At 39.1% G+C, this 14062-nt stretch overlaps 1 protein-coding gene across 1 annotated transcript in view; it reads left to right on the top strand.

Moving 5' to 3' along the window:
• slit3 (slit homolog 3 (Drosophila)) overlaps positions 1-14062 on the top strand; it is a 189925-nt gene that overhangs the window by 104696 nt on the left and 71167 nt on the right. The window contains exon 5 of the mRNA XM_020923596.2: positions 9665-9736. Coding sequence (XP_020779255.1) covers positions 9665-9736 — 72 coding nt within the window. The remainder of the gene's footprint in view (positions 1-9664; positions 9737-14062) is intronic.

Here is a 14062-nt window from a genome sequence, read left to right as displayed (position 1 = left end):
CCAATAACATAAGTGATTTGGGAGGAGGACCTTTGCACTACTAACGAGTTTATGCTAACATTCAAATGCAGGCACACGTTTACAAACACACCGTCTGCCCGCCCGTTAGCCATGACATTAGCCACTCACTGCTACTAACCAGATCACGGCTGTGCTAAACAGATTAGGGCCTGGAGACGACATAGCAACCATGCACACAAATGCCTTTTATATTTCTTTGGTCTGCTGCAGCCTGGCTATCTCTCTCCCTTCCACACATATGCACTGAGTGGAGGAGACAGTGCCCGCGGCTAAGAGGCAGGAGCCAGTAGCTATTGTAGAACACAGTGTGTCAGAGGAATTAGCCAAGAGCTATAGAGAGGCAAGATGACAGTCAGCTCTGTTAGCCTTCACAATCACTTAAGTTCACCAACTACTTTTGGACACCACCAAAAGACCCATGCTGCTCATGTTGATGTTTTCAAGGCCGGCTTTGAAAAGAGCAAAGTGGAATGCTGAAAAAATAAAATGTCCTTTAAAAAATGAATTTAGTACACAAAAAATTATAATCTGATTAAAAACCAAACCAGAAAAGCTTCAGATTTTTCAGATTTTGTGCTGGAGAATCAATTACACAGTGCAAGAACACATGTTTCATATTACGTCATTTACTTTTGCTCTAAAACCATTTGTACACATTCCTCTTATCCCACAATCACATTCCAATATCAACAGTCATAAGCTTCATTGTAGTATAATTATCATTCTTAACATTTACAGAAAATACCCACGATCATTGGGCATTTTGTTTCAGGCAATTTTTATATCACATTTCCTGCATTCTTTAGTTACACTGGGGCAAGGGAACTCCTACTGAAACTCCTATTGTGAAACTACACTGATGTCCGTCCTTTCTGTACCAGGGAGCCTATTATGTCACCGGTATGGCATAATCCCTCAGGTTTTTGCTACCTTCACTTGCACCTAGGCCACCTTGTTATATACTAACACACTCTAAAGGTTCCTCGCTCTGGCCTTGCAGACTCCCTGTACATGTTTTCTTGTTTGGTCCTGTCCGTGCTTACAACTATGCACATCATCTTTCTTTCTTTTTTAGTCACACAGGCCAGTAGAGACACCTATGTTGTTCTGTTGCGTTTCCACAACCCAGAGTTAATTGGCCCCGCGGCAAAATGGCCACTGGGTAACTATAGCAACGCTGACCCACGACGAGACCAGAGCCGAAGTCCAACAGATTTACCTGAGCCACACAACGGGGTAGAGTTGGCACGCTCGCATATATCAACGAGTCGCTGCTTCTATCCAATCTGCTAATTTGTGGCGTGTTATTTATGGGTGCCTATGTGCTCCCCAGATGATAATAAAACAAAACTGCACAGTCAGCAACTTTGCACCTTCTCTACAGCACACCCCCTACACTTGTTCTCTCTCAAGAAACTTTTACGTATTTGGCTTGAATCCAGCTACGGCAATCTCTCTTCACTTGTCTTTTCATGGATCATAGTCAATGATCCACACAACATTTTTCGCAAGCCAGTAAAGTTTTCCTAATGCAGATGTAAATATGATCATGTGCACTAAATGTAGATGATTTACTCTAGTGGTACTCTAGTGCTAAATGTAGCTGATTTGCTCTAGTGGTTATAAATGAGGAGGAACTCAATATTTTGCAACTAATTTATGAAAAGTTTTACCAGTTTACCTCTCATAATCCCATTTCTCTGAACTGTGCACATTTGTACCTACAGTTGCAGTCAGATGTGGGTTGCCAGGTGTATCCTCATTGTTCCTCTTTTTTCCTTCCCACATCCAGCTGTTATGAAGCACCTTGCGTTCTTTTAAAAGTTGCCCTGCCATTTAGTCTACGCAATTACACCTATAATCTTTTATTCTCAGTGAAAGTAATGCATTGCTCAGAATAACCTCCCAAAGTGTCTTTTGTTTTCATACAAAATCTGGATAACAGCACTTAAGGCTGATCACATAGCACTGCACCAGTTTATGGGGTTCTGAAGAACAGATCCTTTTAGCCGAGGAGCTTAAGCATTCTTAAACAGAGAGTCTAAATCCTCCGTAACACTAAATGCTTCAAATCCATTTTTGTCTAAAGAGCCATTCCACATTCAAGAGTGCTTTAATGTTCTGAGGTCATGTGGTTGTCACTAGTGAAGTACATCCACTTTATTTATTATTATTTGTTTATGCAAAACTAAAAGATGCAGAAGCCGTCAGCATTTTATGTCAGATGCCCTTCATGATGGATTTTGACCTGTGATTAACTGTTGTCACCATCTCTTCCAAACGTGAATATTAATGATAAATCCAGTAGTGTTTCCAAAGGTTCTAAAGAACAAGGTGACTACTGAATTAGCTTGATAAGAAGACGTCAAGACTGTAATGATACCTCAATGGTAGGGAAGTGGAGGACCCTTTTAAAGTTTGCCCCTAAGCAGTTTGACTTGCTGTAAAGTGATTGGATGTGTCTGCCAGATAGTTAGCACTGCTTTCCTTCTCGCACATTTATCATTTTACTTTATGTCCTCACTAGACCCTCATAAGCTTTCAAAGTTATGAGCATTCTCAATAAAACATCGGAGACAGTTTGAACCAAGATTTTAATCCTGCTAACCATTACTATTTGGTTAGCTTTTTATGTTTCTACGTTGTTGTTGCATTGAAGTGAGCATTTAAAACTGTTTTGTGGTGTTCACAGAAAATGGCAAAGATTGTGAAAAACTGTGAAAAGGTAGGCCTATAGGACCCTCTTTTTACAGTTCTTCTATGATAGATTCAGTCTGTTGTCATGTGACATGGGCAAACAAGATTGTGCTAACTCAAGGTCCCTAAACGCTCCACTAAACTACTTTCGCTGTCGGCCCATTTTATCAACTCTCTGGCCCCTCCATCTATCCCACTAAAGCCTGGATGTGTCTTTTGTTGTGCACTGGTTAATCCTGCTTCCACCACCTCCATCTATCTCCTCTCTGTGTGTTCGCTATAATGCCTCCTCTTGATCCTCTGCTGCTGGAGTTTTATTAGCTCCATAAATGTCCCTAAGAGCCGGCGATATCGCTTAGCCAAAGCACTGGAAGCAAAAGGAAGAGCTAACAAGAACTGTAGTTGTGATACAGCGTGGACCCCATCTCTACAGACCATTCAAATAAGAGAAACAAAATGGCGTCGGGGACATTAAACTAAATTAGCCAATAACAAATGACCATGCCTGCTCTAACCTCACCTCACTTTTTTTCTGTCTGTGATAGTAACTCATCTAAATTTGCTGGACGTCTTTCGGGCGGGGAGCCAGAAAAGCTTTTATATCCATAAAGGCCTATGGATCACAGAGAATTGCATTAAGCTGTCCAATTTAATTACAGTATCGACAAAACATAATAGATACTTACAGGCGTGCGCAGAAGTATGGGGAGAAATGGGGAAGAGCACAGCAGAGGCCCAGAGAGAAAAAGTGCAGACAATGTCCATTTATAATGCTGATACAGAGGATGTAAGAGGAATACAAGGGTGTGTATGTAAACAGGATGTGTGAGGACCCAGGAGAGCATTTGAGAGTGCTAAGTTTGTTTTTGATTCTGCAGCTTCTGAATGGCAACGCCTTCTAGCATACACACATTACAACTTGCCTTAGGGATGTCACGATATCAGATTTTAATATTACAATTATTGTGAGAAGAAGCATTATGATTATACAATTATTAACAATTTTGGATCCCATTACCAAACAATCTTAATTAGCTGACAGTCTCACTGCCTAATACTCTATCACTATGTTTCTAGTATGTGACCAGTTAATCTGGTATAAAAATCAAGTTAAAAAAAAAAAAAAAGGACTTTTTAATTAAAATCATTAAGTGTTTCTCAAATACTCTTTTTTCATGTAATTTTTATGATAACAGTATATTATGACCTGCATGATCACCATAAACCAAATAATTATTGACATATTTAATTTAGTTTTGATTCCACAGAAACTGTGTTGGTGAGCAGGAAGCTGGATGAGGTGGAGCTGGAGACATTACATTTGATGGTCTGTGGTAACGCCGAAGCATTTATAGTGTAGAGACAGTTCATGCATTTTCCCTATGAAATTGGAATCTTATAGTTAATAATCTTAAAATGCCATGCTATGTGGATAACATAAAGAACTTTTGCTTAGATTTGTGATTCATGTCAGTTTAAATAGAAATGAATGAATTTTTAATTACACTGTCTTTTGTTACAATGACTAAATGCACTAACTTTCCATTTACCTTGAACCAGTTCCGGTTGTGACTAAGTATGCATTTTATAAGAGAATCTGATGGCAGCAAAATATCCCCCGCACCCTGACAAGCCCGCAGACCACGTCACTATGTCTACTTTATCCAATGTCACCCCACTGCTTCAAAACCACAGTTAGAAAAGCTTCTAGAAAATGTTAGCTTGTCCCATCTTAGGCTGGCTCGAGTCTGACAGCCCGCGTCCCGTTGGCTGTGATCAATACTGAGGGGCAAGATTTTTATTCATAAAGCGCCCTCTTAATTAAATCATGTGAGGGGAGCAGAGGGAGGGGTGAGAGTGGGGGGCACGGAGGACAGACACTGGTGAGGAGGGGTTACGAGACAGAGCAAGGGCACAGAATCAAACGAGAAAATACAGAATTACAGACACAGCAAGAAAAAGCCTGGAACATACTGCAGTTACTCATTCATTCAAGTATTTTGTACTGTATTATATTTTAAATGCATACTTGATATATACAACATGGATCTGAGTAAATGAAGTGTAGTACAGTACAGTATAGTACCAGTTTCTTGAGTTTATTCTTATCTCGCAGTTGAGTGTAGCCTTTAAAACACGAGTGATATGAGCCTGCCAGGAGTCGATATTTATTACTCTCTTTATAGAACAATATTAAATGCAGTTACAGCCCTCATGAGAAATGGACAAGGGTAAAAGTACAATAGAAAGAAAGGTTACTAAAATAGGACAAAAGGGTAAAAGAAAGAAAGAAATGTATAGGTATTTGTGTGATTCAAGTTTCAAATGCAGACATAATTAACAGTGTGCTTGATAGTTTGACCAAAGTTATCTACAAAAAAAACTTATAGCTGCTAAAAATATTTCATGGATTTCAACTTCTTGTTCTATGCAACATTTTGAAAACTTTTTCCCCAATCAAAAGATCTAATATTTTGTTTCAAATTCATAATAACTGAGGTTGGGATTGTGTCCTCATATCTCAGAATTCAGTTATTCTAATGTGAAATCAGTAGAGAAATCAAAATGCTATACACTGCATTTTTATTTACATACAACAGGTCAAAATACATGAGACAATTGATGAGACAATGATAAACGATACATGCTTTCACCAGTAGTGACCTTGCAGGCTTATTGGCTAATGCATCTCTCTGGATATTTTCATCAAATATGGCAGATTTTGCTAACAGCGGTTATTTTTTTGACATTCCTGACATCCTGAGCTCTGTAGGGCGTCTACATGTTGTACTTCTAACTTAGCTTGTCTCCTCAGAAGCATGCTTCATTGTGTAATATGGCTTGTGTGAAAGGGTTAACACTAATATCCGTGCAGACTGACCCCGCTGCTGGTATTATTCTCCTCACATGAATAATGGAACCCAATATGGAGTAGGTGATAGCTGCGAGCGTCCACACTAAACTGGTATAACCTCAAAAAACACACACACGCCCCGAAGGTGAAGCTAACTGTCATCGCCATTCCCTCCAGACTCTCAGGCTCTCTGAGAGACAATGTGCCCAGAGAACAGAGGCCTTTACTGGGGAAAACTGGAAGCAGAAGTGGGGGGTCCTTGTGTGTCGAAATGGCAAAGCCTGAAAGACATTTGGTCAAAATTTTATCAATTATACAGCATTTTGAAGCCATGACAGAACAACATTTTCATCCGCTGCTGCTGGTTTTACTTTGACCTCATATTTTTGTTGCCTTTCTGAGTTGTTCTTATCACTTTTGTTGTCCAAAGCATTTTCATTCCTAGCCACTGTTTGCAAAATCACTATAATTTACAGAATTTGTCATCCTAATAGAGCTGATGTATTATTCAAACAGCCATCCGTCGTTTTAATAGAATTTTGGGAGATTAATTGCCCACTGCCTGAAATGTTGTGGCAATAGAGAGCAACCCAAAAGGCTAAATCTAATCATTGAAATGTGGAGGAATAGGGGTGCATTGATGTGCAAGCCATTTCACTAAACAAATGAATATCATGTCCACCTGTTATTATGGTTTATGAGCCAGTGTCCTTTAAGAGGTGGCAGGCAATCTTCTGCTGGTAATCGCACAGTTCAGTATTCTGTATCAATCATAACATAAGTGGAAGTCGCTGTGAAATCTCCATGTTTGTAAATTTTTGCATTGGGCATCTTCTTTTAAAATGGTATGAAAATATCCTATAGGTGTCACAGCGCTATCATCTTACTAGAACATGGAGTATATGCACCAACAAGCATCTTAGATTGAAAATAAATGGATGCTTTATTTACATTAAACCTACTGTATGTTGTCACTCATAACAGATATATTTGAAGTTACAACAAGATTGGCTGTTATACATTAAAATACAAGAAACTGTACTGTACCCTAAGGAAAAATGATCTTGGACTTCAACAGCATTTGCCGCAATTCAGATCGAGGACAACAGACATTCAATTAGACTTAAACTTGGACAACTTTTATTGATCCATGAGGGAAATTATTTGAAATAACAGCAAAGATTTAGTATAAATACATTCCTGAGAATAAAATTCCAAAGTTTCATAACAACAGTAACAGATGAATGTTGCAATCAGTTATTTTGCAATTGTGTTTACAATCATTAATCATGGCAACCTCTGTGACAAAAAAAAATCTAGTGAGAATAAGTGAGTACAGGAAAAAGAATCAATATTTATTTTTCATTATTTTTTCACATTCAGCTCTATTTATCAATTCAATTTGTTGCCATCTGTTAAACGTTTGGCCTTTTGTTCTGCAGCTTTACCACGAGCATTGGGCAAAGAGCACATAAGAGCTCATGGTGTGTGTTCTTATTTTCTGTCCTTAAGCCTATACAATGCCAGGCACATAGTTTTCCCATCAGGGCCCGCAGAGACGAGATGGGGAAGCGCTCTCATCTCTCGTCAAACAAAAGGAAGCAGCCAGAAAACACAGCTCTGAATGGGGCACGACCAAAATGATGAAACCTTGTTAGTCTGAGAAAATGAGACTGTGTGCTGTTTGCTTTCCAAACACGACTCCCCAATTAACATTCAGCATAATGACAGTGTAGAACAATGCTGAGGGAATGCTTCCTCATGTCTGAATGAGGAAGGATTAGATGACATCACTGTGTAGACTTGCTTATGTGTAACTATCATTGGAGGAGAAGAGGACTGATGATGGACAGATGATGCTTTGCCATGAAAGCCAGATTTAAATAGGCTTAGGGTTTGGATTGTATTTATTTATTCATATGTTTCTAACTTTCTATTAGATGTGATTGATGACTGGAGCTAAAGCTTTTATGGGGTGGTCTAGAATAGTGGTTTTCAAATAGTTTGGAGCAACGAACCCGTTACAAAATAAAAACCAATCTCAAGAGCTAAACTAAAAGAACTAAAAACATAGGACTAACCCAGGACTAAAACAGGACCAAACCAAGTGCACAGTACATTCATTGCATTATTTCAGCCCTGGAATTGCCAATCCCTACTGAATTTAAGGTAAAAGGTAGCTGTTAACTTGAAAACTACCACTTCATGACATCATAAGGTGGAACAGCGAATTTTGAGCTTTGGAAATGTAGACAGAGTAATAATATAGGATTAGTCAAATGTGTGAATGAAACAAAACGCAACTCTAGGTTCTATGTATTTGATGAGGTAACAGCATTCTGACATCGCTTAAAGCTCACAAAAGTAAGTTTTGCGTAATATAGGACTCTTAACTATAATAAATTATATGTGATTTTTCTCAAGGACCACCAACATATGATCCACACCCTTGTTTGCGAATGGTAGGTCCAGACAGTGACCAGTTAGTTTCAGGACTGACTTAGAGATGTATACAGATAGACAGGACCTTTAACATTATTTCCATACAGGAGCAAAACACATAAATTTCTTTGACAAATGAAAAGAAGTCAAATGTAAACAATTTCTCACAAAATCCTACTTCTAATCTGCTGAAGTTCAAACAGTGCATGGGTAAAAAATAGGTGTATGTTTCCCTTCACCACAGCCTTAATGTATTGTAATTAGTGTTTGGACATGTGCTAGCGCTGCTGTTGATTAGCCATATACATTTACTCTGCAGTGGGAAGTGTGTCCACATTGAACCTGACTGGCAGCACAGGGCCGTGATTAGCTGCTCTGATATTTCATACATGTCCTCCTCTCTGTGTAATTACATTGTGCTTGGTGAACCCTGTGTGCCTGCCAGCCCTGCCTCTCACAAACAACACTAATAGAGTTAAGGCTGGGCGCTTGTGTAGTGTCAGAAAGGCTTTGGCTCATACTATAGGGAACTGCTGGGGTTGATACATGCACTGCCACTGTGGAGCAACAAACAGGGATGATATTGAGACAAAGAACTACATCAGGGTTGTAGCCAGTGAGAGTGGAGTTCAGTGTTCAGGGTGAAGAAACTGTCATGGTGTCAGACAGTGATTGTATTATATATTTAAAGCCCCACCAGCAACTTTTAGCCACAGCTACTCTCAAATAGCATGTTTTATTAGTTATCTGAAAAATGGTGAAAAACATGTGTCCTTCCTGTGAACTGGCTTGCACAGGCTACGGACTTGCATCTCCAAACCTGCTCTCCACCTGTTTGCGTCCTTGTTTTTTACTCCACAGGATGCCATAAAACATATCTTCATGGAGAATGTTCCCAAGTGTATTTTTTTTAATTTACATAAAATCATGCAGGTGACTCGCCATCCCCTAGAATTTTACACTGTGTTCTTTTTCTTTCTTTTTTTTTTCTTCTTATCAGTGTACTCATCTCATCTTCAACTGCTTTTATGCTGACATTCAAAAAGATTTCTGTCCATACATTGTTCATAAATATAAATGATTCCCACTGAAAAGAAAATCTGGGCTGCATGTATTTAAAACATATTTTCATACAACAAAGGACTTTATTCTCATTTCTATAAGGCACTATTCAAAATGTAAGAAAATGTTGCTTGGTTTGTGCGTGTTCTTGAATCTGAATGAACCCCGTTACCTTCAGTGAACATGGTATATCTGAACATTATCTCCGGCTTTCTTTCTGTGCCAGTGGCTTTCTCTTCATCATATCTACACACACACACACACGTACACGCACATACACATGCAGTGCAGCGGGTGTACGGGCTTGTGCCAGCTATATTCCTGACAGATCTTTGTGTCTTTGAAGCTCTTCAGTCCAAATTGTTTCCCTGATCATAAATGTCACTTCATCCTCTGCCTCTCTCCATCTCCTTTTATTCGCTGCCTTTGTTGGGTAATTGTCTGTGTGTGTTTACCGTGCACTTGTGTGTGTGTGTGTACCATAGATCAAATGTTTTCTTGGCGCTCCCTGTTTGACTCCCTACATCTTCCAGCTTCTTGGAATACCATCAGTAATGTGTGTTTCTATATCTCCATGTGTCTGTGCAGAGACCTGAGTGAGAACCAGATTCAGGCTGTTCCCAGAAAGGCATTCCGTGGGATCACCAATGTCAAGAATCTGTAAGTACTGATACCTGCTCTTATCTTATCATACTTATCTTGTGTAATTCCTGTTCTAGTTTACCCCATTCACATAATACAATATCAATACTATGATACAAAAACTAGCACTTTTTTCATTGGTCTGACCTACCAAAACTTTCAAATTGACAAATTCACGCTTTTTCTAGCATGTTTATTAATACAAGGCTCACATTTAACATGAACACAGAAACATGGACTAATGCATTTTGTACCTTACAGCTAAAAAGATGGCAGTTCTGGTTACACTGGTCTTTATATTATCTTACAACGTAAACTCCCCACTTTACACCTCGTCCCTCTCTCTCTGTCCGGAGAGGTTTTGTCCCAGCATCAAGCACTCAATAGCTCCCTGTCATTTATTCATGATGTCCTAATCACCAATAATGTGATCGATGGGCTGACTGATCAATGTCCCTCGTCAATAACACACAATCAATGCCCCCTGATGCTGCAGAGAGGAATCCTGGCAGACTCCTGGGAATGAGCAACACGCACTATGCCAAACAAGTCGATGCAAGTGCTCAAAAGACAGCAAAATTCAGCAATACCGTGTTTTCGAGGGAGGTTGCACAAATTCTGTAAATAAGAAACTGGGCTGCTGGAGATTATCAGTCATGTAGTGTTTTTTGGGTTCTTTTTCAATATGGCTGCTGAAGTGCAAAGTAGATTATTACTCTTAGGTGAAATGGAGCTGAGTGGGGTTATACTGAGTGTGGTGAGAAGAAGTGAGCAGGTGCTCCTGGATCAGGTCCAAACCTTTAGCTCAGGTCAGACTGTGTGTGTCTAACTGACTCAGCCCCATCACAGCGGACACAAGCCAAACTAAAGTCTATATGCACCACCTCACCTCAACCTGACACCGTCTCACCACATGTCCATCAGTGACAACCCGAGCACGCTCTAACTGTATTTAAAGTCTTAGCAGTGTCTGCCCCTGCTGAATATTGTGTATTTGATTACCTGCAAAATGATGGTCATGTTTTGGTAAAATGTTACAGAATGGTCAATACTTTACATGATCCTTTACAAGAGTACCATATCTTCTGTTTCCAAACTTAACTATACTTTTAAATAGTTCAAGATGGATTCCAATTTGAAAAGTGTCCACTAAGTGCCCCTTAGAGCTCTCTAAGTGCTTCTAAAAAGCGTATTATCAGATAAAAGGGAGGTACACAGAGACATTCTTTTGACTTTAAATGCTTTTTTATTTGTTTAGTTTCACTATTTGTCACAGTTGTTAGGGATGCAAGTGTTAACCAAATCCAAAAAGGCAAATTTGTCAAGCACATTTGACAGAACATTTAAGACTTAGAAATGAACCAATACAAACAGAAAGAGTACTCAAAGAGCCCATCATTTATATTTCACATTTTATTATAGGCTACATTTTTGTCAAAAGTGTCAAAGTTATGTACAGTTCATTTTAATCTGCAAACTGACAAAAGTTTACAAACTTGAGGTTTATTAGCGCAATTCTCTTGCCCTTCACTTTTTAACACCTTTTTTTAATAGTCTCCCACTTCCTGCCAAAGTCTTATCAATCAAAGCTGACAGTCAAATAGTCTGTGTCTTCAGTTAAAATGTTTTCTGCTAGATTGCTTTGACCTACAAAGTGAGACATCTTACATTTGGCTCAGGGGAGGGGCTGAAATTAGGAGTGACTCAAGCATATAAAATCATTCAATTCTTCTTAGGACCATTAGTGTTTAAAAGCACCTCTTTCCTCTCCTCTGTGCCTTTGCTTTCTTTAGAGTCAGCAGTTTTCCTCTTCTTTTGTTATTTCTCTATTTCAAATCGTACATTGCATACACTTGCTGTATTTTATTTATGGCTTTTAGTCTGCTCTACAATTACTTTCTGTAAGATGAAACTTGTATCCTAATACAATAAAATAGTAAGTAATAGAAAAACTTTTCCATTAGATCTTTATATAACGTTTTAGTGTTTTAGAAATAGCAGTAGAATTACAAATACCATTGTGTTTTGATGTTTAATGTGATGACAATAATTCACGCTAATGTAGAGTCACACACAGCAATGGATTATTTGCTATTGAAATTAGATATCTGACCAGGCACAGCCAGAATAGGTGGAACAAAAAGAAGTAAATTTAAGTAGTGTAAACATTTGATGAGTGCTTACTGTAAATCCCCTTTCTATACATACATCATAATTATTCTCATATCATTCTGCTATTTGCAAACTTTGTCAGGATTTACTCAGCTACTTCCAATCCCCATTATTTCCAAAAGCCAACTTGTAGTATGCCCGCTCTAACTAACCACTAAAGTGCACTTCCTGTGTCCTGCTCCCTACATGCCCCGTGGATTTCCTCATTCACTACCCCTTCTCCCCAGTCTCCTCCATCGCTCCATCCTTCCCTCCATTAGACAAGGTGACTCCTGCAGTAAAAGGCTCACCCTCCATTATAGCAGCCAGTGAAAAAAGCCTTCATGACATTCTGTCCCAAGTGGACACAGCATTGATTTTCTCATATGTCTCCGTGCCTGCTTCACCCTGCCCCAATCCCCTCAACTCTCTGGTACACCCTAAAATCTCCACTACTCCTCAATCAGTAAGAGATCGTACTTCTACTTATGAAGGTTTTGCACTGTTTATTTTATATTCCTTCCATTGTATAAACAAAACTCTCTCCAAGGTAAGAGTTAATGATTTAAAAGATACTAAAAATGAATATCATATGCACATTTTCACTTCTTACTATAGACTGTTTGTGGACTCAGGGAGTATGTCGTCATCCATAGCGTTCGGCTCCAGTCAAATGAAACTCATGAGAAGTTACAGGAGCGAATTTGGAGCCGAGTTCCATATTAGGAATAGGAATTTATTCACGGACAAATAGCAACATCAGGATCAGGATGACGAGGCACACTGCAGCAGTTTTTGCCCTATTCACTTTTGTTTCACTTGTATAGGTAAACCTTTTTACTACTTTTAGACAATCTATCGAGAAGTTTTCTTGACGATTTTACTGTCATTGTCACGTTTAAAGTTTAAAGTAATTTATTACATTCCCAGTTGTATTAATGCAGTTGAATATCATTTTCTGCACCATTTACTTGCCCATCACATAAGTGCCATATAATAATAGCCAGACTTACTATGGTGAACAATTGCAGTGAAAGGTCTAACCGACTCCAAGACTAGGCATATAAATCCAAACCTGTCGACCTGCATATACCACAGGAGAACCTCAGTGGCTGCATTTCCCATCCTCACATGCACACGCATACACACACCTGCTTGCACATGGATCACTATCAGATTGAATACTTTACTCAATCTGCCAAGAAGCTGGCACATATAATTACTGAAGCACTATGCTAACCTAAGTCGACAGTTCTGCTATACATCTCTGCGTGTCTGTGCGTGTGTACCCCAGAGCCTCCTCTATACATTTTGCTGACTTCTGCTCCTGTCGGCTACTCCAAGCTGTCCTGTCTGTCAATTATACAGGGCGGAGGTGAATGCACTGTGACAATACAAGGATTACAGCGCAAAGTTCACATAGTTTCAAATTTGTGTCTTTGTCACATTGCATGTTATCTTATTGAGGCTAATCTTATGTCATTGGCTGCTACATAAATGTAATCTGTTCTTATCTTGTCCGGTCATGTCATGTCTTGAGAATCAAACATTATACTAATAGCACCTGTACCTCCACACCGCTCGGTGCTGGCATAAGTGTCACTTTATAACAGTAATGACAAAACCTGTGAAATGAAATTGGGTTTTGTCATTTTTTATATTGGTGTCAAACAGGGCTGCAGACTACTAGTAAACATGTGATTACTGATGTGGATAGTGCAGTTAAGGCTTATTTTTGTTTAATTTTTGTTTTTCTTTTATCCAGACATGACTGACTTTTAATATTAAATGTATTTAACTATATATACAAAATATAGATGCCCTACATCGGATCAGATTTGGCAAACCTTGCTTAAAACCAATCCTTTCTTGTTTGCGTCCTGATATTATGCCTAGTCCTCTGTCTGTCTCACTCCTCTGCTCTATTTTATTACGCTAAAAGTTCATTTTCCCCCTTCTGTGTCCAGCCAAGCTCAACATCTCTATTGTAGCTTTGGGTGTTTGTATAAAAATGTGTGTTGAGCAAATGCAATATGTGTGATTTGTACCAATATTACAAGTGTGTATCAAGTTCCAGGGAATGAAATGGAATCCACCCCATGGCTTTTACCTCTTCAGCACCCTCCTTACCTTCATTGTCTCCTCTTCCTCATAAAACGCCCCCATGCTTCACGCTCGCCTACCCACAATGCA

Source organism: Boleophthalmus pectinirostris, unplaced genomic scaffold (assembly GCF_026225935.1).
Source record: "Boleophthalmus pectinirostris isolate CB_2022bp ecotype Guang Dong unplaced genomic scaffold, ASM2622593v1 HiC_scaffold_23, whole genome shotgun sequence".
Lineage (NCBI taxonomy): Eukaryota > Metazoa > Chordata > Actinopteri > Gobiiformes > Gobiidae > Boleophthalmus > Boleophthalmus pectinirostris.
The sequence above is the reverse complement of the archived record's forward strand: the minus strand, read 5'-3'. Positions and strand labels throughout refer to the sequence as shown.